At 43.6% G+C, this 23,481-nt stretch overlaps 1 protein-coding gene and 1 long non-coding RNA gene across 10 annotated transcripts; one reads left to right on the top strand and one right to left on the bottom strand.

The window, feature by feature from the left end:
* The first annotated feature begins 9,729 nt into the window (after nucleotides 1-9,729).
* LOC111244263 (bifunctional purine biosynthesis protein ATIC) lies at nucleotides 9,730-15,812 on the top strand. Of its 8 annotated transcripts, none has more exons than XM_086979289.1 (7): nucleotides 9,730-10,016; nucleotides 10,435-10,657; nucleotides 11,187-11,459; nucleotides 11,594-11,770; nucleotides 12,388-13,138; nucleotides 13,366-13,894; nucleotides 14,036-15,812. In XM_086979289.1, exons 3-7 carry the CDS (start codon nucleotides 11,220-11,222, stop codon nucleotides 14,163-14,165), a joined length of 1,827 nt encoding a protein of 608 aa, XP_086835415.1. In that variant the 5' UTR covers nucleotides 9,730-10,016; nucleotides 10,435-10,657; nucleotides 11,187-11,219; the 3' UTR covers nucleotides 14,166-15,812. The 8 variants fall into 8 exon arrangements, with proteins under 8 accessions (XP_086835415.1, XP_086835418.1, XP_086835416.1 ...); XM_086979292.1 differs by lacking the exon at nucleotides 10,435-10,657 and adding an exon at nucleotides 10,227-10,304 and having other exon boundaries at nucleotides 11,266-11,459; XM_086979290.1 differs by lacking the exon at nucleotides 10,435-10,657 and adding an exon at nucleotides 10,227-10,304.
* Nucleotides 15,813-18,196: 2,384 nt separating this feature from the next.
* Nucleotides 18,197-20,496, bottom strand: LOC147757611 (uncharacterized). Of its 2 annotated transcripts, none has more exons than XR_015320403.1 (3): nucleotides 19,978-20,496; nucleotides 19,696-19,796; nucleotides 18,197-19,284 (listed from the first exon to the last, which is right to left on the bottom strand). It is a non-coding gene; the product is annotated as an uncharacterized LOC147757611 (long non-coding RNA). The 2 variants fall into 2 exon arrangements; XR_015320404.1 differs by having other exon boundaries at nucleotides 19,714-19,796.
* Nucleotides 20,497-23,481: the final 2,985 nt, after the last annotated feature.

Below are 23,481 nucleotides of genomic sequence, written 5' to 3'. Positions count from 1 at the left end.
GAACGAGGTGGCCTGGATGTGCTAAGGCGCCTACGCCGCCTCGGGCACTAGCACGCGCTCCATCCGTAATCACAGCGGACAAATGATGAACAGAGAAGGTTTTCGTCCCTACGAAGCGACAGAGAGCGATTGTGTTGAGAGAGTGTGGTTTCGATATCTTCATCTGGTCTCAGAAGGAAACTCAAATGCATTTCTATTACTGTATTATAAGTTTGAAATAAGGTTGGCAGAAGCTGGTAGTGGAGATAGTGAGTTATACTATTGGCTACCGTTTCTCTGTTACGTTTAGGACTGGAGCTACTTCTAGAAAATCGAATTAGCAGATTGAATACGTAACGTACCGAGTTGAATAGTGATGCAATCATAATGAGCCAACTTAGAAACGCGAATGCATCTGGCGGAGTTTAGTCCAAAGTCAGTTTGGCGGGAAGAATGGCGCGCGCAAGTCAAAGAGTTCTAACCATGCAGGTTGTGAGAAACTTAGGTATTAAAAAATCGCTTAGACAATAAATTCAGTAGGACAATAGGCATCATATGTTTACGAGATTTAGGATTATCCCGGAGCATAGATTAATGCATAAACAATCAGGATTAGACATCCTTATAATTCTATGCAAATGTGGGTTTCTATTGTTTGCATCAATGTGAACCGAATGTCTGCCACCGCTAAACCTGTATCATAAGTGTTTGAATCCAAGTTTTCTTACTTAACTTCGTTATCTTAACTTCGAAGTATCGTTAAACCATTGCAGTTATCTTGAACGCTTCATTGCAGTTTTTTTTAAACAATTCTTCTGCTTACTTCAGTAAACCCCATGCTTTTTTCGTTACTTTGCTAAATTGTTCGAAATTCCGCGACTTGTCGTCAATCAACCTGATGTCAGTGATGCGCTGTCATGTTTTAGCTGTCCTGCGATTATGTGCTCCAACTGCAATTAAGCTTTTACTGTTTTATAATTGATTTGATAAGTGCCGAAAAGGTATTTCCCGCCAGCCGACATTAAAGCTTATAGAAATTTTTTCAGCCAACACTTACATAATGCATCAGAAGAATCGTAGAAGTATTGGCAACATGATCAACAAACTTAATTTTTTTTTATAGAGATATACATTTAAATGTACAGAGGTGATTGTTATTGTTATTATCTCATTTTGAACTTTTGGAATTACTAACGAAAGCAGCAGTTTACAAAACATGAGATAGGTCCGGTGTCTACCTACAACGCAGTATCACAGCAGGCAATGGCTTATTTTTTATTTATTATATAATATATATTATGCCCAAAGGAACACTAATACCGTGTACGCCCCTCATCGTTCCAACAGAGTTTCAATATCTGTCAGAAATGTGAGATCGAAGATCGTGTTCTTGTCGTCCACAAATTCGTCGCGCTAATATTATCAGTCCGATGACAGCTTGACAACAAAGCCTGTTAATCGCTAGTCCAGCTCTGTTACTGGGACATATTTTTGATTGGGTCGGGCAGTAAGCAGGCTTGGTACTTTATGTAAATATATATCGTGCCGAAAGCTGATATTATTGTTGTATGGCAGCATACATCCCGTCGGACCTTCAGCATTGATCTATCCATCCGGACCCATCGCCGCCCACCTTCATTCTGGTTTCGTGTTCTCTGGACGCGTTCCCTTCAGTTGATCAGAACACCGGTGGGACATGCAAGCAATGGTCAAGCGGCTAGACTTATCGGACTGCGGACGAACTAGCACAGCGTCAGTTAATAGTACTAATTTGCTTTGTAGGTATTGATAGGGAGTGGATCCGTATCACTCTGTTTGCCTATACCTGAACCTAAAGCACCAGAACGCCATCATCTGCGATGTCTGAACGATCAGGCCTTTCGGGCTCAGCTTGTTTAGCGGCAAACGATTCTTGGCACATGAGCAGGAAAGCATTCAACAGGCGAGTATCTGCGGGCCGAGGCGTCGGGCGACCAGGCGTGCCATCACTGATATTGCATAGCAAATGAGGTCGTCAAGAAATTGAAGAGGTGTCGAGGGATCTGTTGATTGTTCAAGTGACAGATAGCCATTGTAGAGGCCACTCGTTGGCGTCCTAGTTTTGGCAGAACTGGCTGAGTTTCATTAGCAATGTCGTTGATTGCATAGTCATAATTAGAGATCACGCTGGAGGAAATGGATATTGGGAACAGGAGGACTCGTTCTGTGGGATAAACCCAGTGTAGGTAGTATTATAAAACTGGTCTACATAAATTTAATTCAGCAGCTAATAGTCGATCAATCCTAGAACGTATGCTCTTTTCTAGCCCGAAAATAAATGACATGTATTGTTTGTAAGACTTTTGGCTTCAAGCTCTTCCCTCAGAGAAATGGGAGAGAGACGACGTCTCGCATATTGAGGGCATTTACGATAAAGTTGAGCCCATAGGAGGAATCCTCAGGGGTAAAAGAACTGCTGCGGTTATTCTTAGACACTACATGACAGAATGGTTCGGCTAAACGTAAAGCAGTAAGCTATTGAAAACTATAAGACCAGGTTTTCATTTCTAAAAACAGCGGTCGATAGATTCACGTGTAGGACGTTCACACAGGGAAATAATTATTCTTTAGTTTTAAAAATGAAGTATATAAGAACTCTCAATGTTAACAACGGGATGTCTATTGCTCTGTAGACTTTTTTTGCATAACATATTGACTATCGTATTATGTAATACCAGATGAGACAATTTTTGTGCTGCATAAATGAGATGGGAAAGTGCTGTATAGATATGTGAACCTGTTATAGGCTGTTTTTGATATTTCTAGCTATAGTCGTAACTGTGTTTTCGTTGAAGGTCTATCAAGGTCATTCTGGAAGCTTGTTAAAAAACCCCTAAAAGACGCTATTACAATCAGGAGCAGTACTTGCGTCTTTTCTTGTCATAGCAATGAACACCTGCAATATTAGCCAAGTCTTCATTGCTAGCTTCTACAATACACCAGCAGCGGCGTATTTTCAGAGAGAAATGGATGACAACTAAATATCATCTACGCGTCCATACGCAAAATATATCTAGATAAAAAGGTATCTAGGTAGCTAAGCCTAAATAGCTAGCGCCATTATTCGAACTAGAAAATTCTGTGCAGTTGAACGAAACGCGCGACAGTCTCGGTGTGACAGGATCTGAAGGATTGGTTGATGCTGATCGGCCGGCACTCCTCTGAGCTCTCCAGAGTTTATTATGTCTCTTACCTACGACCTGTATTCCGTTTTAGTTGGTGCATAGATCACAATACACACACAATCTATTCTGTGTACAAATATTTAGTACAGCTCTGAAGTGAACCGCATCGACATAGCTTGAGATGGGTTCAGCCGTTTGAACTAGCCTTTTGCACTGCTATAGAGCTTACCAGTACTCGTTAAAACGACAGATAGTCGTTCCATCTATAGTGGATCTACCTTGCTCGTCGCATAGCCTTCCCATCGGCGTGGATGTGATGACAATATATACTCGCAGCCTTGTCTACTTTCTGTGGACTACATAGAATGCAACATGTTAGAACGGTGACGCGTGATTGCTACTGCTGCCGCTTGCTCTCCTGCCACATGCGCTTTGTATTACTATTATTATTATTATTATATAGAACTGTGTATTCGGTGACACTCCACCGTTGTCGCTCTGTACTACGAGCGGATAAACGTCACATCACACGAGCGGGCTATTGGACGGGATTATCCCTATCGAAACCTTTACACCAACAATATACAATGAGAGCGAGAGCCTCGTTTCGTACGCGTCTCTTCCCCTCCTCTTGAATATCAAGCCTAGGTATAGAATCATTTCTGTTTCAATCTGATTTGGCCAGTTTAGTTAACTACGGTACGGTGCATTGCCACGCAATAGTTCTTCGTAAGGTAATTCGCCTGATTGCCTACAGCCGAAGAAGATTACAGAAAGAAGACAGTTAGCCGATTCAACATGAGGTAACTCGATGCATGATATTCTTCACGAAACAATCGGAGAAGAGTGAATCCCCCGAGGTGCCATCTTGCCATCTAACTGTCATGACGTTTCTAGAAATCTTGCCAGCTCCTCCCGCAGCTCAGCATTAGTCGAAAGGCATGGCTGCTTGTTTCGGATCGTCGCATTATTCGTGTAACATGTTCAATCTTAAACTCGTTTACGGAAGTCGGGGCCAATATTACATCTCTGCCACAGGGGCATGGGCTCGTTGAGCGGCAGTGCGCTTGCCTTGCACGTAATCTACTGCATAGCGAAGCTTCTCGGTGCCGTTGTAATACTGGGCTCTTTAGTGGGAGCAGCAGAGAAAATACGCTTTGAAATCGAGTATCTGTTATAGCAGTGAAGCACTGTGAGAACCATCTACATAACAATAACGTGTTTCAACCTTGTCACTAAAGTCAATCACTATTTTGTCGTTCAGGTCTTGTGAAGCTTTTGCTGGTCAGCTGTCTAGTGCGTGTCTGAGTATCTTCGGAAATTTCTTACGGGTGTTAATCTAAAACCATATGAATCATACGTATACGGCAGGGAGGTTGAAAGTAAGTTAATCTAAAACCACACGGAAGCTCAAAAGTCTTACCACACGTATCCGTTAATTATATTACAGGGGCCCTCTCGAAGCCCTCTTGCATCCGTACATTTGATCTGCTCTTTATCTTTGTGCTTTGATTCCCTCCATGTATCGGAATATACGTCTAGACTCACTTTTTTGAGCCTAGACCGGAAAAACCCGCTGTTGTGGGGGATCAGCAGCGAATTTGTGCGATCCTCTTTACCAAGATTTATACACTAAGCTAGCGGCTGCTCGATGGGCGGGCACCTCGCTAACGTTCTGTATCTACCGTGTACAAGCCGCCGCCGCCGCCGTTGTTACACTCTGGAGCTTGGTTATCTACCGCTCTCGCATTGGATTTCCATTTTGCTGGCTACCGACACATATCTCCATCAATAACATATCTGCTATGCTAGCTAGAGACAGCACATCATGCAACTCTCTGCGTCCACTCTGAAAGAACTCCCCATAGACGCGACGGCAGCAGACGGCTAAGCTTGACAGTAAACCAGGTTTGGACAGAGTCAGCATCGCATAGCTCGGAAGCACGACTCAAAGTCCGCAATAGGATTGGAACCTCTTGAGACGTATTAGGAGGTTCTGACGATGACCTCGAGGACCACACTTGAAATAGATTGCGAATAAACTGCTTCTTCAATTTTGCAAATCTTTCCTCGTCTTGCGGGACTTTGCTCACAATGCCCATTATTATTACTATTAGTTTGTGCCCGACGATGACGAATGTACCTGCCGCCGTCTAACTGTGATCTGAGGCTATATGGATTGCTCGAATCGAGAAGTCGAATGAAGACTAAGTTGAGTGGCATAGCGGGTAGAGGATAGAAATTTAAATTTTCATCTCGTTCTCTTAATTACCAGTAGGCACTTTTCCGGTTAACTTGAGCGGCTTGCATTGCTAAACAAACGATGATAACAAAGTACGCTGTTCTGAAAACCGTTGCCCCATTTAGATTAGCCTAAAACAATAGTTAGTTTGAAAATAGAACGCCCTTAGGATAATGAGCATTATTTGAGTAGAATCACTCGATATCACTTCTTCATTCTGTCAATACTTTGTTTTCGTCGTACGCGTTAGTTGCTCAGATGAATGTGGCAACCCATACATTTGTAGCGAACATTTACAAAAACTGCAAGTCTTCTTCTTCAATAAAATAGAATTCCGCACCACGGTCTTACTTCGAAACAATAGCTTAATCGAGCTAGACAAGGGGTACGGGAAATATCCAAGACAGCGTATTGAAAACTCCTGCCGCGATTTCTATGCGTCCCTCTTTTACACACAACCATGTCAGCTCATGAGGCCAAGTGTTGTGACCAGCTGGTACTATTAAGGAGCGCCATCGGCCTTATCTTCGCTATGGACCAACAAAAACCATTAAACCACCTTAAAAATGAGGTGCGTTTCCCCGTACAGAAACTACTGGGTGCAATGGTGGTAGACGTCTTACCAACAGCAGCAGATTAGTGTTGATAACGCGCTGAGAGTTAAGCTGAGCATAGAAACGTGTTGCCGATGGCCAACCTGATTAGACTGCTACAGCTCGCCCGAATGGTCGGTCATTGTTGACAGAGAAAAAACACAGCGAAGCAGCAGAGTAGAAAAAACGTTGCTGAAAAGACCGCAAGCCGATGCGGGCTAGAGAACCCGCAGAGATGGACCGTGAACGCCGTGCTTCCATAAATTATAAATCGTAAAATAGGTGAGTCTATCGACGAGGGGTTCGTTGAGGGCATCCTGAGGATCGGCCAAGATCGAGCGGAAAATTCGTCAGCGAAAAAGCGAAGTAAACAATTCGACGCCTTTCCACGCCAGCCACCCGCCCACATCTGCCCGCGCACGCACACATTGTATCTCCGTATGTTTTTCCCCAGCCCATAGTCATAGTAGTATAAACAGCAACTGCAAATATTCCGTTGACGATAAACAATTACAAACACCATGCGCTTTCTTTACATGAAAGAGTAGCTCTAATCGCTTTCTGTCGGATAGCGTGATTGTTTCATTTAATAACTGTAGGAAACATAAATATATTGTGATGGAGCAGCTGCGTTCAGTGCCGTGATCAATTATGTTGGCGACCTGATCTACCTAGAACTGCTGGCTTCGCACTTAACTCATGGACCGATGCTTGTACCGGGTTAAAGGTACCCTGCTTGTCTTTCTTGATGCTCTTCATATTCTTCATTTGAAGATGTTATTGACTAATTTGATCTTAGCAGTTAGGGCAAAATAAGTCGCTCTAGCTATTTAGACTTTATCGGTTTGCCATTGAGCGAAACGTAGGCACAAAGTAACCCTATACCAAACTGTAGGTCGTCAAATGCTGTTGGACCGATATTTTGGGCCTTTTATTCTAACGAACTGCGTGTTTTTACGTTAAGCTCGAGGCGTTTGCCGAATACACTAGCGACCAATGGGCCATTCCAGTGCAAGACTTTTTACGATCGATGTTCCAGCCGAGCATTTTGTCAGGACTAGCCTCCTTCACCTAAATGGTAGCTTCTACGAAAATACGGTTTTTATACTAAGGGACCATGCTATAAACAATCAAACAAAGGCCAGGGCAATTAACCGAACTGACGGCTAAGGACTGAATAAAGCTGGTGAAGAAAACAAAAAAAAAAACACCCGATAAAGCAGCCTAGTTGTAGTAAGGTTACAAATAATGATGCTACTTAGTTGTTAACACATGGAGTTCGCCAATATCCGCATGTGATAATAACACTAGTAGCGGGTGCAGCAGTTTCACCATGTAATGCATATACACGAAAGTAATTTGAACGTGCCCACTCGAAGACTCATCGATTATGAATGTAATTATACGCATATAAAGACAGGAAAAAGGATTCCTTCTCGACTCTTTGTTCTATCGATCGGTAACAGCGACCTCTTGACTCGGCGGCCACCTGGCTTCGTAGCTGTCCCGATGTTAGCTCGATGTTGTAGCTGAGATCTCTTCTCAATAAAGCGTTCGTTCCCTATCCGTCCATGTTCATTTGTCAAGAGTGGACTTCCTTTTCCTTCCGAGTCAACACAATTCGATATTCAGGCGGAAACGCTTGACTCCCCTCGGATACGACAAAACCCCTCGGAGAATTTTCCCCTCGATTCTTGGGTCCCCACCTTCCCTCTTTCACTTAGTTTCCCTCCATTGCTGTTCGCTGGTGCTACTTTAGACCCAGAATAAATTGGAGGAGGTTTTCTCTGTCCTTGGCTACCATTTATGCCTTTGGCTAGGGCTAGGGCCTGATAACGCCGGGATCGAGGATTTCGAAGTCGCTTGCCTTCAACCGAATCTGGTTTCGACCGAACCGAAAGCTGCCTATTACATTCATGTGTGCATGAGCTTGTTTCTATGTGTATAGAGCCATATTGTCAAGCCCCCAACAATCGACTGCCCCGGGCCAATCGACATCATATGTAAAGTGTTAGGCGCAAAACGCTGAAGTCTATTTCTATAACCGTGCACAATTTCTTGGTGCCGATGGCCTCCATAGAAGATAGTCGGCGATTGCTGCTCTTGGTGCCGCTGCCACGAAAGGCTGATTGTACAGCTAATTAAAATCTTCATCGGTTTGTGTTCACTCCCATCGATACAGGTAGGTCATTTCCTTCTTCGGAAAGGAAAGCTGCTGCTAGCTGGAAATATCGTCAGAAAGTAAATGTAGTCAAAGATACAATGAATTTTAGATTATTGAACGCATTCTAGATAGGTTCTTCTCTTCGCTTCATCAGGAAGATCATACATTCAGCCTGGCTGACGAAGTAGATACAAAGGCGACGTGAATATCATTGTTATAGAGCTACCAAATTTGCATGGCAAACCACACAACTCGATACATTTGAGTTAACGTATTTGCCCGTGAGCAAATAATTTAATCACAAACGAAATATACAGAACACTATTTATTATATTGTAATGCATAAAAGAAGCACGATAAGAGCACGCTGCTGCTAGCAACGGAGCTTTGTATTTACGATTACTGACTTTGTTATAGGTGTGTCAATTGAGAACAACATTTTGTTCAGCACCACTCAATACTTCCCCGTTGTCTATAACGTTTGTTTTTCTTCGAAGTAATACGAAAATATGTGATTTACATACTCCATTTCACATAAAATGATTCTACATGTTTCATAGGATGTTAAAAATTTAGCCGCCGAACAATGCAACTAGTTATGTTTGTTTATCTTCCATAATGGCTTTAAGAACAATAACACAGGCAATTTCAATTGCAAGGTTATCTATCTATGCGTATATCTCTGTTATTATTATTAGTATTTTGATCGGATATCAGTATTATCTAAACGCTCATCTTTCATAACGATCCTAAAGACATATAATCTTAACCTAGCAACGTCATCAAATCAGCCGTTTGTTACCGTCCACGTTTCTGGATGACTCACATCCATCATTGCCTACCCTATCTGTCATTACCCTGATCTGCCTAGATAGTAGTGTTATCAGTAGTGCAACGGTTTTTCGGTAGAGAACTAATCTCTCTGTGCGATCATGAGATAATCTCTAGAACTTCCTCCACTCGAGCGCCGGGAAGCTAAGTGGTGGTCTCTCTGCGCGCTCGTGTGTAGGTTCCAATTGTTCCCGCTGCGCAAGACGGCAACGGTCGTAAAAACTGGCGAACTCTTTCCTCCCCCCAAAAGTCGCCATATGCATAAACAGTTCAGTTAGCTGCGCACAGATCTGTAACTGCCGATTGAGACAACGTATACGTTCTATCTACCGTCTATCCGCGAAGCGCATCAACACACACAAAAACATGCACCAAATACGTGTTAAAGAGAAACAGCGGAACGCTTAGCGCTCACACCGACGACGACGACGACGTTGTCAACCAAAAACTGGAACTCCATGACTCGCCATAGGCTCCTATTTTGTGGCTGTGGTCGAGCCGTTAATCGGGGTAGATTTCTATCGTGATAGCTACGACAATAGCAGTAATTGCTCTATCTAGCAAGAAGACATTTTTGCAAGCTCTCTTCCTTAGCGCGAGCGCAATTTTCCTGTATTCGTTGGCCGAACAATGACGTCGGGTACGGCAAAGGCGACTGCGGTTAGCATCAAGCTCGGTTGCAGGCCTGCGTGTCTCTATGATTATGATGTCTACTATAATGCCAGCCGGCTGGCCAATCAGTCCACTGTGACCATTCCACTTTCTAAGCTGTGTTGTTTGCTCTTCGTATTAACACCTCCTCGCAGCGACGACACGTCTCACGCTGAGAGCTAACCAGGCAACCATTTTAAGTGCAAGAAACATTCGTTCACCGGTGTATCCTTGTCAGATCCTTCTTACCGACTGGCCGTCGTTAAGCGCTGCGCGAAGATCATTTTGGCGCGGTAGGCAACGTCGCTTCTTCTTTGCCCCACTGCCACGGTGCTACACCTCTTCCGTGAGAAAAAACATTTGCAGAAAACAAGGAGATACTACAGTGCATCGTGGGTACCCTTTCCGCTTTGTATCTGCTATAAGCATTTGGACGTTTAGCGACGAATCAATTAAAAATCATTTACTTTCAATGTCAGTTTCAAGTGCGATTTTACAGTAACGTGATTTTTTTCGGAGTTATTTACTACAGCTGCTGCCGCTGTACTTACCGACGCTTTGCCGTTAACAGAATCCAATTTGTTGCCTATTTTACAAACAAGCTTCGATTCGGGCAAACTTGGAGCAATAACAAAATGGCGCCAAAGCGGACCGACTCCTGGTATCGTTGAAAAGTCTAGGTAAAACAATCTAAGTTTCATTCTCTAGTCTCAGTCTGTTGCTTGCAGTGGTAACGACAACTAACAACAGTATTCATTGACATACCTCTAGGTTTCAGTGACGATTAATTACTGATCTGGTTGTGTACAGGACCCTTCTATACTCAACGGTCTGGTGCTCCAGCTTTGGCGATCAGTGGCGGCCATTTGTAATCCGTTATCAGTCGTTTCTATTCTCAGACAGCCGGTAACCACCCTGTGGTTACCGTTGTTTGGATAAAACGATTTCAGACTGAATTTCTATGCGTAAAGATAACGATAATGAACCGGAATATAGAATTACACGTTCTCAGATTTATTTCGATCACTCGAAAGTAAGTTCACTAATTTGGTTTAGTATCCGTTTAACAGTACTGTTATATTGTTAAGATTCTGGCGTCTTCCTAGCGAGCTGTAGATGCGTACTATGTAACTACGTAATACAGAGTTTCTCTTAGTGAAAAAGTTATCTTATATTACCGATCTGATACGTTCAACTCAGCTATCGCGTACGGCCAGTGGCTTCTCTGTAAACATGTCACGGCCGACCGATTGTCGTTGTTATTTCTACCTCTACAAGCCAATGAGGAGTCGAGTCAATTGCAAACGAGTGAACGATGTCATGTCATGGTTTTATTTGTTTGTGCTGAATATGAGCATCAAGGATCAGTCCGCGGGGTACGAACGTGTCCAGCCAAGGGCTCTTCGCTTCTTCCGCAGCCTTCCATAATCACTTTCTCTCTAATAACAAAAAAACAGACTGGTTGTGAGAAAGACGAGTGTTATCACCGAAGAGGTAGAATCAAACAAGTAATTCAAAGTAAGCGTTTTACCCAGTAGAGCAATGTATCCGTTCTTTTTTAGTTAGCGATCAATGCCGTGGTGCACTGATGGTAGATGCTTAGCAAGTTAACCGTACTTCGACGTGTTGTCCACACTGCAGCCAGGATGACGGGCGAAATCGCTATTTTGTCTGTGTCTGATAAGACCGGCCTGTTGGACCTTGCTCGGGCATTGGCCCAGTCAGGTTATAAGCTCGCAGGATCCGGGGGAACTGCCAAGGCCATCCGAGATGCCGGTATGGAAATCAGGGACATCTCGCAGATCACTGGTCATCCAGAAATACTCGGAGGACGGGTATGTAAATCGTTTCTAGACATAGCTAAGAAAAAATCTCGGATACAAGCTGGTCATATTAAGCTAATTAATGGATAATACACATTTAGCTGTGTTTTTGTGGGAACCTTTATCAATACGATGACACTGCTTAGGTGAAAACACTTCATCCAGCCGTTCACGGAGGGATTCTTTCGAGAAAAATCGAATCAGATATTGCTGACATGCGGCATCAGAATTATGAGTTCGTCTCTGTTGTTGTGTGTAATTTGTATCCATTCGTTGAAGCAATCTCAAAGCCGGACGTCACCATTGCCAAAGCCGTTGAAGAGGTAAGACAAATCGAAAACGAAACCAAACAGAATCTATTGGTATAAGAAGACAGGCACGTTCTATTGTTACAACATGTTCTGTCGATCAAAATGTTCTATGCAAATCACTTTGAGCTACGGATTGTAGTTATTGTACAGAGAATCTGTTTTATTGTAATGTAAAACCCAAGATACATTTATATTGAATACATAACCTGCGTATATGATGCAATACTTGCAAAAAGGCTAACCAGGTCATCTGACCATCGACAGTCCAAGGAGTGATGCCATGCCGCGCCGCTGCTGATAAAGAATGAGCCGTACTGCATACTGTTCCTTCTTATCAGTCACAGATAAAAATCGCATAGAGGTTTCGTCCATCATATACCTCGGTAGTGAAACGTCAGTGTTTAGTTCGCATAGTAACAGCTAAACGCCTACAAAAATGCTTGAATATTTTGAAAAATGGTGCATTTTCAAGTACGATTGACGCTTCGTATCTCGAGATTTGGCACGATTTTTCGTTCATTTTAAAGTTCAAATAAAGGTTTCTGGCTTGTCTTCTCTATGATGATGACGAAATAGTTATGGTTATAGCAAAAATCCACGATACATGATATTTGTATTTGGCATGTTAGGTGGATATTGGCGGGGTGACCCTGCTCCGTGCGGCCGCGAAGAACCATGAGCGGGTAACTATTGTTTGCGATCCAGCGGATTATACGGCCGTTGCTAATGAAATCTCGCGATCACCATCAAAAGCGACCTCTCTGGAAACGCGTAAGCGGCTTGCTGTTAAGGCCTTCCTCCACACCGCACAATACGACGCCAACATTTCGGACTACTTCCGCAAAGAATACATGGCCGGAGTTCAACACCTGCCGTTGCGTTATGGCATGAACCCTCACCAGAAGCCCGCGCAGCTAGCCACGTCGGCAAACGAACTGCCCCTCGTAGTGGTCAACGGAGCACCTGGTTTTATCAATCTTTGCGATGCCCTGAACGGATGGCAACTCGTTCGTGAGTTGAAAGCGGCACTCGGCATGCCTGCGGCTACATCATTTAAGCATGTTAGTCCTGCCGGTGCTGCTGTAGGGTTACCCCTCAGTCACGATGATGCCCGCCTTTGCATGGTCGATGACCTGTACAAAGACCTTACGCCAATTTCGTCGGCTTACGCACGCGCACGGGGTGCCGACCGAATGTCATCGTTCGGAGATTTCATTGCACTCTCAGATCCTTGTGATGGCACTACAGCACGTATCATTTCGCGAGAAGTGTCTGACGGAATTATCGCTCCCGGATACACTCCCGAAGCTATTGAGATCTTGCGTAAGAAGAAGGGTGGAGCTTACTGTTTGCTTCAGATGGACCCGAACTATGAGCCTGGTTAGTTGCTTACGTACAGAATTGATTATAACTTCGTTCATAGTCTGCTCAATCAAGGCCATATTGATGTAACTATTTCTCCAAATACGTCATATGTGGTAAGTTGTGTCGCAACGAAGGCAAGAGCGTGTTTATATTTCGTAAATAGTAGCGGTTACATTAATGTTATTAGTATCGATAAGTATATATTCCCATGTACTCGATCTAATTGCTTCTGCAACTATTAGGTGTAATGGAAATGCGTACTCTGTTCGGTCTTACCTTGGAGCAGAGGCGCAACGACGCCGTTATCAACCGAAACCTCTTCAAAAACATCGTATCCAAGAACAAGAATCTGCCTGAGTCCGCTATTCGGGATCTAATCGTGGCGACAATCGCGCTCAAGTACACACAATCAAATTCAGTCTGTTACGCTAAAGACGGACAAATCGTCGGCATTGGAGCGGGTCAGCAATCTCGAATTCACTGTACTCGTTTAGCCGGCGAGAAGGTCAACAATTGGTGGCTCCGCCAGCATCCCGTTGTCAAAAACATGGCGTTTAAGAAAGGAGTGAAGCGCGCGGAACAATCGAACATCATCGATGTGTTCGTATCCGGCGTCATTGGCGTTGACATGCCCGCTGACGTTTACCAGAACTCCCTAGAGAACGCTCCCAAGCAACTGACTGATGCAGAAAAACGTGACTGGATTTCCAAGCTCAGCCAGGTGACTATCTCATCTGATGCGTTTTTCCCCTTCCGCGACAACATTGACAGGTCAGTATCCTCTATTTTATCATTATTACCCTTGAATAATTATTTAATTAGTATCACTAACCTTTCAGACAGCTTTCGAGCTTAGTCAGAAATTAATTTGTATTGTTTTTTTTCATTTACTATCGATGTAAATGTTTACAGAGCAAAACAGTCTGGCGTTGACTACATTGCGTCTCCTGGTGGTTCTACTAATGATGATGGTGTGATCCAAGCTTGTAACGAGCACAATATCACCCTCATACACACTGGACTGCGTTTATTCCACCATTAATGAGACTAATAGCCATCGGCAAGACTCATGTACTATTAAAACATACACCTGTAACTGTAGAATGTTGGATTTTATATTTGTTGCGTCATTCTAAATGTCTCGGTTTTAGCTTGTAGTGAACATGTGTCCAAATCCGGCTGAACATGCAAAAGGAACCTACCTTATCGTAGCATATTAACTATTCACAAACGCAGTGTATAGCCTCAAACAGTTTAATAATCCAGGACCGGTTTTTTTTCTAATAATGAAAGTATTTTTTCATCTACTGAATGAACAATTTCTTACATTTCTTACACGTCGAAGAGATATTGAATGTACTCTGCATCTTTAAATTTGCTTTTAACGTACTCTGTCGTATTTTGAGTGAGACATACGGTTTTCTCTGGTACTGTTCTGTTTCATTTGAAAGATACTAGCCTTATTAGGGCTAAGCAAAGAGACTGCTTACAAGTTAGCGAAAAGATAGTAAAGTTCGAGAAGCTCCGTGAAGAAAGCTGTGTAGGAACTTGTAAAATATTTTAAATGCTCTTCTCAATAGAATATTTCATGATCATTTCTGCTGCATGCTCAAGAGGTCATCTTAGATTTATTCGCTATATTCTTCGCCAATGTTTACAACGATGATTAACTGAGTCGGAAAGAGATGGTCGTGGCTAAGTGCTACAACCGTATGTAAGGTAGCAAACAAGGTCAATACGTATAGCGAATGAATGTTACTCGTTTCTAATACAACACGTGCGAGTTGGGCGGCCTACTTGTCGTCCTGCTAATCAGACCTACTGAGTAGGACAATTTGATTTTATTTCGTCATAACGCTTCTACCAAAAATAACAGCTCTTAAAACACAGTCAACTAATTACTTTACCTTGCAAATCTTATTCTGTCATTGTTTTTCGGTTTTGATTTTTTTAGAATCTTGTTCGTACAACACAATCTGTCGGGATAACAAGAAACTTATCATGATAAGGTGCAGTTGTGTCAAATCTTACTTTCATCGCCCGATGTCGAGCCGATCAAGCAGCTTATTCTTCTTGATGGCCCTGTTTCGAGCTATCGTTATCTCCCGTGAAGTATCCACTTTCATAGACCACCCAAAATCAGACAGGCTTATCAACTACAAATACGAGAGCTTTCATTGTCGCTACCCTCGCATACTCTCGAACCCCCAATTTCATTCGTCGTGAATGATTTGTCCTCGAGGGTCCACTGTGACTGTAACAGTCGCTATCGTGATTCAGCTACTGTGGCAGTAATTGTTACTACTGCCACTGTTGTTTGCGCAGTGAAGATCACATTGTGATGATTCCCTTCAACCCCTCAGATTCAGTTTCGGGACGGGGAGTGGGAAGTTGCAGCGTATTCTGTATTGAAGGCCCATTATCTATAGCGGACAACAAAGACAAGACTCTTTCTTTGTCAGCGCCACTCACTCTGTGAGTCTACAACATCATAGTAACGCGTATGGCTCCCAGCACGCTCTCGCTGTACTCACAAATTTTATTCATAGTTTTTATTACCTTGGAATGATAACACTTCTAAGCAATAATAATTTGCTAGCTAAATTTATTGCTTATCTAACACTGAAACGGTTCTCAATAAGTGTAAAAATAAAATAAAATAAAATAAGGTGATGGAATGAAAAATGGCGACATTCGAAATTATTATTCGGATTCTAAGCTTTAATATCCTTTATTCAGGTCATAAGAGCGAATAAATTAGAATAAATTGGACACGTTGACCTTACCTGAGCGATCTCTGCTTCTAACGTAATATACGACATCTTGAGGGACCTTCTACGTGTCAACAATATCAGCTACACAGCAATCAGTACAAAATAGATTCACGTGTAGGTTTGAAAGACGTCGCTCCGCAGTTACAGAACAAGCAACAACTAAAAAATAACTGATCTGAAATCTGTTTTAACTGGAACCAACTGACCGTCTGCTTTTGACTCAAAGCGGAGCTTGCTGTTACCTCGCTACGCCCATACACGAATCTACCCTTACCCCAGTCTGGGGTCTGCGATTTTTCCCACTGCCGGTTTGCCTACATCTAACCTAATATGACTCCATCCTCAGTTCTAGCATCCCGATGGCTCGGCAGTGTGCAGCCACAAGCAATAGATGGGCTCATATACTTTCAATATTCAGGCCTCAAAAGGGTGAGGATAATGGACTAAACTTTTTTTGAGTAGATTAGTGACAGGCGGGTCCCTGCATTCAAGTATAGGTTAACGTGTGGCCTTCTCCTCCTAGAGGAAGACGAGATCTGTTGACAAAGCAGTTGCACTTGAATTGAAGAAGACGAGCTTTGGGCGTATGATTGTTGTGAGAACGGAGATCAGCGCTTTCATTGCCATTACTATCTATTACAGTATACGGGCGCACAGTTTTCGAGGTGCTAGCTGTTGTATGATACGATGGCTGATCTAGCCATGTGGCCTATTCTACCGAATATGTTGGGTGGTCTACGAAATACTACTGCTTGCACCGGATAACTCGTACAGGTGTCCGCAGCAAAGTGAAATGGACACCGTTCTTCTAACCTGGCTTCGACGATTTGGAATATCAATTCCTATCTCGCCTTCGTTGCCTCTAATTCTCTCTCTAGTTCGCGACTCCCTGCATTTCATACATATGCATGAGATATTGCCGCTTACGAATTGACTAGACATCGTACACCTAAGTAGTAAGAACCCGCTCCGGCAAACAACCACTTGAGGCCATCATCGCCCTATTCCACTGTAGACTGCTATATAATGCAAAATGAAGAACATCATGACGACCATCATAGAACAAAACCTCGTACACACACATTCGCACACACATATATATATATATATATATTGATCGCAATTAATTTCATATTCGCTTCTTTTCGTGCTGGCCTAGTTGTCTCTCCGTTTATGGCTGCAAGGTGTTTTAGTTCAGACAGGAGACCCCCAGGGGCCAGGGGATGCTGCGCGAATGTTCGAGATTTGCTTAAAGTTGCTGCAACAGCCACTGCTGTATTTAATCTTCCCAGGGAGATCTTTTTCATTTTCATTATTGCACTGGCAGTTAAGAAGAAGAGTGCGCAGAGCAGCCTTATTTCGGAAACTGTGGAGGCCGGCAACTGCCTCAGATGCTTCAGTCATCTCGGCCGACCGGGCGGTGATTAGGCGACCCGGAGGTGATCTTAATCTTTCACCATTGTCACGCTTGCATTTCTCCGGCGCTGCGCCGCTATCTAACTGGAATCCAATATGTGTGCGCTTTCGGGTTTGTGCCGTCGTATGTGCGAGTTTTGCGGCTGTTAAAGAGATTAGCGTCAACTGCCGTCGCCAACCTGGCCGGCCGTGTCGCGCCATCTTGGTCACAACTTGGAAGCAACTCGTTCCTATAAGCCATCGAAGCGAGTACCTGCGAAGAAAGCTAGTGGCCTGGTTCTGCTAAAGGAAACCAATTCAAGCTGCCAAGAGGAGTTCAAGGAGACACGTGCCCACCCGTCCATATGATCCGCGCGCGACTGCGGTCTACTGTCGTTGTTTCCTGTTATGGACTGTGAGCGCGTTTTCTAGCCAGGTATGACCTGCTACACCTATGCAGCGGCAACTGTGTGCAGTGCTTAGTATGTATTTACTTATGATACACATATGGAGAACGCAGGAAGGCAAACGTCGCCCGTTGCAAAACAGGCGTGACATGCCCTCGAGCGGATTTCCACGCGTTAAGCTCTTTTGAGTTTAATACGAACGAAAGATGCATACAAAAAAGAAGGTTACGGACAAAACGGACAAAAATCAAATAAAAGTTGATGATCATTTTTGTATGTAGAAGTTGAATAAAACGTTCCAGAAGAACGTTTTCTCAAGGAAAGTACATGAGTACAACAATTACTCATTCGATTTTTTTAATGTATTTTTTGTAATTTTTATCGTAGTATGCAAATAGATCGATACATCGTCTACTGTAATTTAGGCAATCAATGAAACAATGGATAGACTTACAAGGTACACACTGCTAAAAAAACAATAGAACCCTTTCCTTTTTATTGCTAATTGCGAATAACGGCTATTTATTATAAGTCCAATGTTTCAATAGCAGCAGTGGTTTTCTACTGCTACTCCACGTTTGTTCTTAAGTGTGATTTAAAATAAACACCTAAAAACAAACATTAGTCATCACTGAATGATACACTCGTAATGGTCCCATAGAAATATCTGCGCGAGGCCAAACGCTGCGGGCAGGAACAGTAACGCATCTACCTGCCATAGTGACGTGTCGATGAAGTACACCATTCTACGCGCTCTCACCCAGGCCATCGTGTAAATATACGTACAAAATGAAGATTGATAAAATGATGCCGTTACCGACTAAGCTATCCAGGGTGTATTGCTTTTGATAGTATTTGCAAGTGGATATATATAGCCATAGCAGTGTCGTGGGCGACACTCACTTTACTCAGTAGAGTACCGTTGAGGAATTCGTTGAATTGTTGTGCTGCTAAACTCTGTTCGAAGTCTGTCGATGCTCCGAAATCAGGCGTGAAGATCAAAGGCGTTGGCCGACCCATATATATACACACTTTTGATCGTATTTTGAATCGAGGCTAAATATGATTTCAAACAGAAACAGCCAGGCGAATATAGGCCGAAAGGCAGATGAAACGTTTTTGACAGATGGATGGAAGTTTCGAAAAGCCGCTGTTGCCGTCGACTTGAGGTATCGCTGTGACTACACAGCATACGGCATGTTGTGTACCAATCGGCCGCGCAGTTGGGTGAAGGCTAGTCGTTCGTGCGGCGAAAGCGTAAGGTAAACGGCACAGGTGATCCAGATAGTCTTGATTGGAGGAGGCGGCGGCGGCGGCGGCCATTGCAGAAGGGGGGCAGGTGAAGGAATTCTAGGCAGCTGCTTCTGGCCTACACCTATTTGAAACAAGAGCTTTCATAGAACGCCTGGGAGGCCTTGCATGCTGTATGGCCTGAATGAGAGAGACGTTTTGGCGTTCGGAAAGAGAGATGTTTTGGGTGGCCTCGTTTCCGAGTTCTTGGCGGTTGCCACTGTACTTCCGATTGTAATGGTCACGTGACGGGCCTTGATGCTTCGATTAGTCCTGGTCCTATGGGCGGTCTTGCCTGAAATATAGAAAGTATTATAGATACGTAAATGTACGAATGACAGCTGTATATGCGACACCATTTTTCTGGGCTTCCTATATTGGCTGTCAGGTGCCGATGAGTGGGTCCGATTTCATAATATTGACGAAAGGTTATTTGAAAAATATGGTCCACAACAGGTTTGTTGTCGTCAGTCTCCCCATAAATTAGCTCACTAATTTGAATATTATATTCCTAGCTATCTGAGTTACCCCATTTCATATGACCGTGAAATCTCGACGTTCTACATACGCTGCAATATACTCTAGGGATGTGTAATACTCTACGAATAATGCGGTTATGTTTTATTTGTTGTTATCTTTTAAGTAATAGTTTATTCTATCAACAAATTTATAATCACGAGACCACATCAGTCTGTAGGTGCCCAACCAGATTAGAAGTGAAGACCTTTTGGTACCCAGTTGCTGGTGCGGACCCGTATTCGCGCTAAAGATAAATGTAAGAACGGCGCATAAAGAGTGTTTTGCCATCTGAAAATCAAAAACAAACTACATGTGACTTCTATCATATTCTTCTCTTTCCCTTGCGCACCCCATCAATATTCGCATTAACGGTTCCTGTTGTTCTAACGAAACCCATTATTGTTAGTTATTATGAGGTATCTTCCTTACTATTCCTGTCTTTTCCTCTCTATTCCTTTTTCTGACGCACCGTTTTTGCACGAAATTCGTCGAATATTGACAATTCGCTTTCGCGTTCCCCGCCGTACGCCAGCATCGACTCATCGGCCTGTCATCGCTGAACGCGTCTGCTTTTCAGTCATCCTGTGAACGAGCCCTGCTGCTGATGCTTTCCTCCTAGGGCTATCCGGTCCTTTCAGATACAACGACGTGATCTCGTCCCGTTTTTGTTATCTCGGATGTTGTTTCATCCAAATGCTCAAAACCACAAGCCAGCCACACATCACTAACACATACACACGCTAGATCTTTCGCCACTTCGAGCGTTGGTTCGTCTCTCCAATGGCAGAAGTTCGATGTATAGAAATGTAACTATCGCCGTATCGGAGGACAGTGATACGAGCGGGAGCATCGAACACGACTGGGGCTGGCCTTGGTGTTCCAGATGCAACTGAATGAAGGGTAACGGAGTTCGCAGAGCAGACGCGAGCGCGCGCGCTCAAAACATATGACCGTTCGCACTGATACACACATAAAAGTAACATACGGCAAATGACGACGGCTGCTAGCTGTTAGAGCCCTGGTCATTCTTTTTATTATGTTCTGGGTCTGTGTGTATTTTGAGGTGTTATCTTTTTCTTCTTGTCGTCATTTGGTTCTAGCTCTACTGGAAGATGAGCTGTCATCGTATTCAAATGGCGTGGTATCTATAAGCAGCGGCATCAGAAGCAAAAACAACCGCAGCAATAACAGACGAACAAAGTAACATTATTGCTATGGAAACATTTTGACTAACGGTGCTCAGCACCAACTATAGCTATCTGATAGTGTATTCGACCCGCGTGCATCGGCCGCCGGCAACGGCCGCGATTAATGATCGGTCCGACATTAAAACGTTGCCATTTCGAATAGAGAACGTCGGTCAGAGTGATTAACAGAGTGCTAACCAAAACTAGCAAAACGTATATTTTACATACAAATTGAACGCTTCTAGACTGTTATGTCGGCTTGGTAAGTTCATTTGTTTCCTATTAGCTGGCGAGGAATACACCTACGGGAGTTACGGTATTGGTCCACTAACGTACAGCGGGTACGATGCAGCGATCGATGTAGAATGGACAAAAGGGAAAAATCTCTAATGAAGACGTTCTTCATCATTGTAGGGTTAAAAAATATGCTATCGCTAGCGAAACGACAAATTTGGTAGTGTTGATCGTAAGAAAGCTGAAGATATGACATTCCCTATACTTTATTTCATTCCTATATATATAGTAAAACTTGTTGACTCAAATGTAGCCGTCGTGTGTATAAAGGGCGAACACTTCAATTTTATTATTCCCCCAACATATTTTGAAACAACAGGGGGCAAAGGCATGATTATGTCAAACGGCCTGTAAAGCTCCTTTGTCTGTCGACATATTGCCATATGAACGACGACTGCGTTTGTCTAATGTAGCCGTCATATATATACGTTTCAATGAATGATTTGTTTCTCATCGTCTACATGCAGCGACAATTTTTCTCGATCTTAGGACTAATAAATTGTGCCACGTCGTCTTGTTTGTAATGTCGGCCTTTCTGCCCGAATCGAAGGCGGTAAACACGGCCAGGATCGAATCTTTATTGCTTAGGCCTACCTTAGATTATAGCCAAACAATCTCCGTCGATAATATTCTCTTACTCGGACCATGGTAATATGGCTTCGACCACTGTCGTTGGTACTGCTGCTGCTGGCGATAATATCGGTTTGTTGCGACGGTGTTAGCCTATCGCATGACAGGACCTTGCAAGTTTACTGATCGTATGTTAACTCCTATGCAGGAAGCAGTGCAGTTGGTTCGCGCAAGACGCCACACCTTCCAGGAGCCGCATGTTCGGCTCATCTGAAGTGATTCGTTGTACGCCCAGACACACGCAGATAGATAGACACATGGCGAGCGATCTCCTGTGATGAAGAAGTGACCAATCAGCCTCTACCGGGGCTAGCACATCCTGTTTACTTTACTTGATTTGAAGGTTGAAAGAAAAGTGCGCGGGTGTGGGTTAATCGAAGGCGCACTGCCGCTGTGGCCAGCAGTAACAGCGAAGGAAGGGGAATAAGCACGTTTGTATTGAGGTAAATACCTATTTATCTACTGTGATAGCAATGATTACACAGATGGTCATCACAACGTTTGCGATGATGACCGGGTCGAGTCATCCCCACGACCATCGGCATCCCCCGTTTTCTCGAGCAGCGGGCGATCGGCTCCGCCATCAAACTCGTAATAAAGACTTGCAGGAACGCCGGCTGTGGATGCCTAATACCGTTCAGAGCTTATAGAGTCATGTGTTTTCGTCAATGCCGGGCGGTCGGGCAATGCGGCAATGTATAACGGTCACTATGTGTCACATTAAATCGCTATATAACGCTATGGCGGTGGTGTGCTCCCTGTTACTTCAGTTGACGCATACACACAAATATATTCCGGCTAGCTGGGTCGATAAAGTGCAAGCCTACCCATAGAGTTTGTTGAGAACTGAGTTGAAGAGCTGCAGTCGAAAACGTTCTATTAAAATCCATAGAATACCGAGTTAAGTCGTCGTGGGTGCCTCCGAAGGCGGATTTTTCCGTGAGAAAAACCGAGAAAAATCACTTGGGAGATATTCACCGGCTATATATATATAGGAGAACGTATTGCTGTTAACGCGTATTATCCATTTTATTTCTAATCGGTAGATGTGTGCTGGGTTAAAGACTGTAGCTCCTCAAAATAAAATGTGTGGTACAGTCCTTTTGAAATTTATGTGTGTCTTCTTGAACAACGTATGTTCACAGAGAGTTTGGGTCGATCGACAGCGCGCTTACTGCAATAAGCTATTCCAATTAGATTGACGAAAACCAGCAGCCAGCATTTCGAGACAGATAGAAACTGTACATAATAGCAAAAAAAAAAAAAAATACAAAAAGAACACCAAGTTCTCGTGGCCGGCAGAAAGCTCGCTGTTCCAGTGCAGTCCGATCTAGGCACATGCGCTGACCTAGGCGCGTTGTGACAAGATATATGTTTGTTTGAAGAGGCCGGTTCAGATATTAGGAGTTCGGTACATTCGTTAAGTCCGCTTAATGTTCTTTGCGTAGTCTAGAGCTTAATGGCTGTTACTGCGACCAGTGGCCATTCGACGGGGGCGTGTGGAAGAGTGCGGACAGAGTGTTCAGTCGTGCGTGAGCCAGCCCATACAGAGCAACGTATAGTCCAATTCGGCTATTTGCAACAGTTTTATAGAAGGTATATTATTGTTATTATTATTCACTGGCACCATTTTAAGCAAACATTACTCTATCGTGAGGGTATCTCCATGGCGCTGTTTATGGCCACCGAACGGGCACTACGAGCAAAACTGTCAGGACAGAGTTGAATCGTTGAGCAACTACCGAACAGCGGATAGCTGAGTCTCCCAGAGCAGTGGTAGACAGTCTATGCTGTGTCATTATCGAAGTGGGTGTTTGGGTCTCCTAGAAATAGTTTGCCTTGTCAATGGCCGAAGGACATCG

This window comes from Varroa destructor, unplaced genomic scaffold (genome assembly GCF_002443255.2).
Source record: "Varroa destructor unplaced genomic scaffold, Vdes_3.0 BEIS01000002.1, whole genome shotgun sequence".
Classification (NCBI taxonomy): Eukaryota; Metazoa; Arthropoda; class Arachnida; order Mesostigmata; family Varroidae; genus Varroa; species Varroa destructor.
Note: the sequence above shows the minus strand (reverse complement) of the source record. Positions and strands in the feature narration are given on the sequence as shown.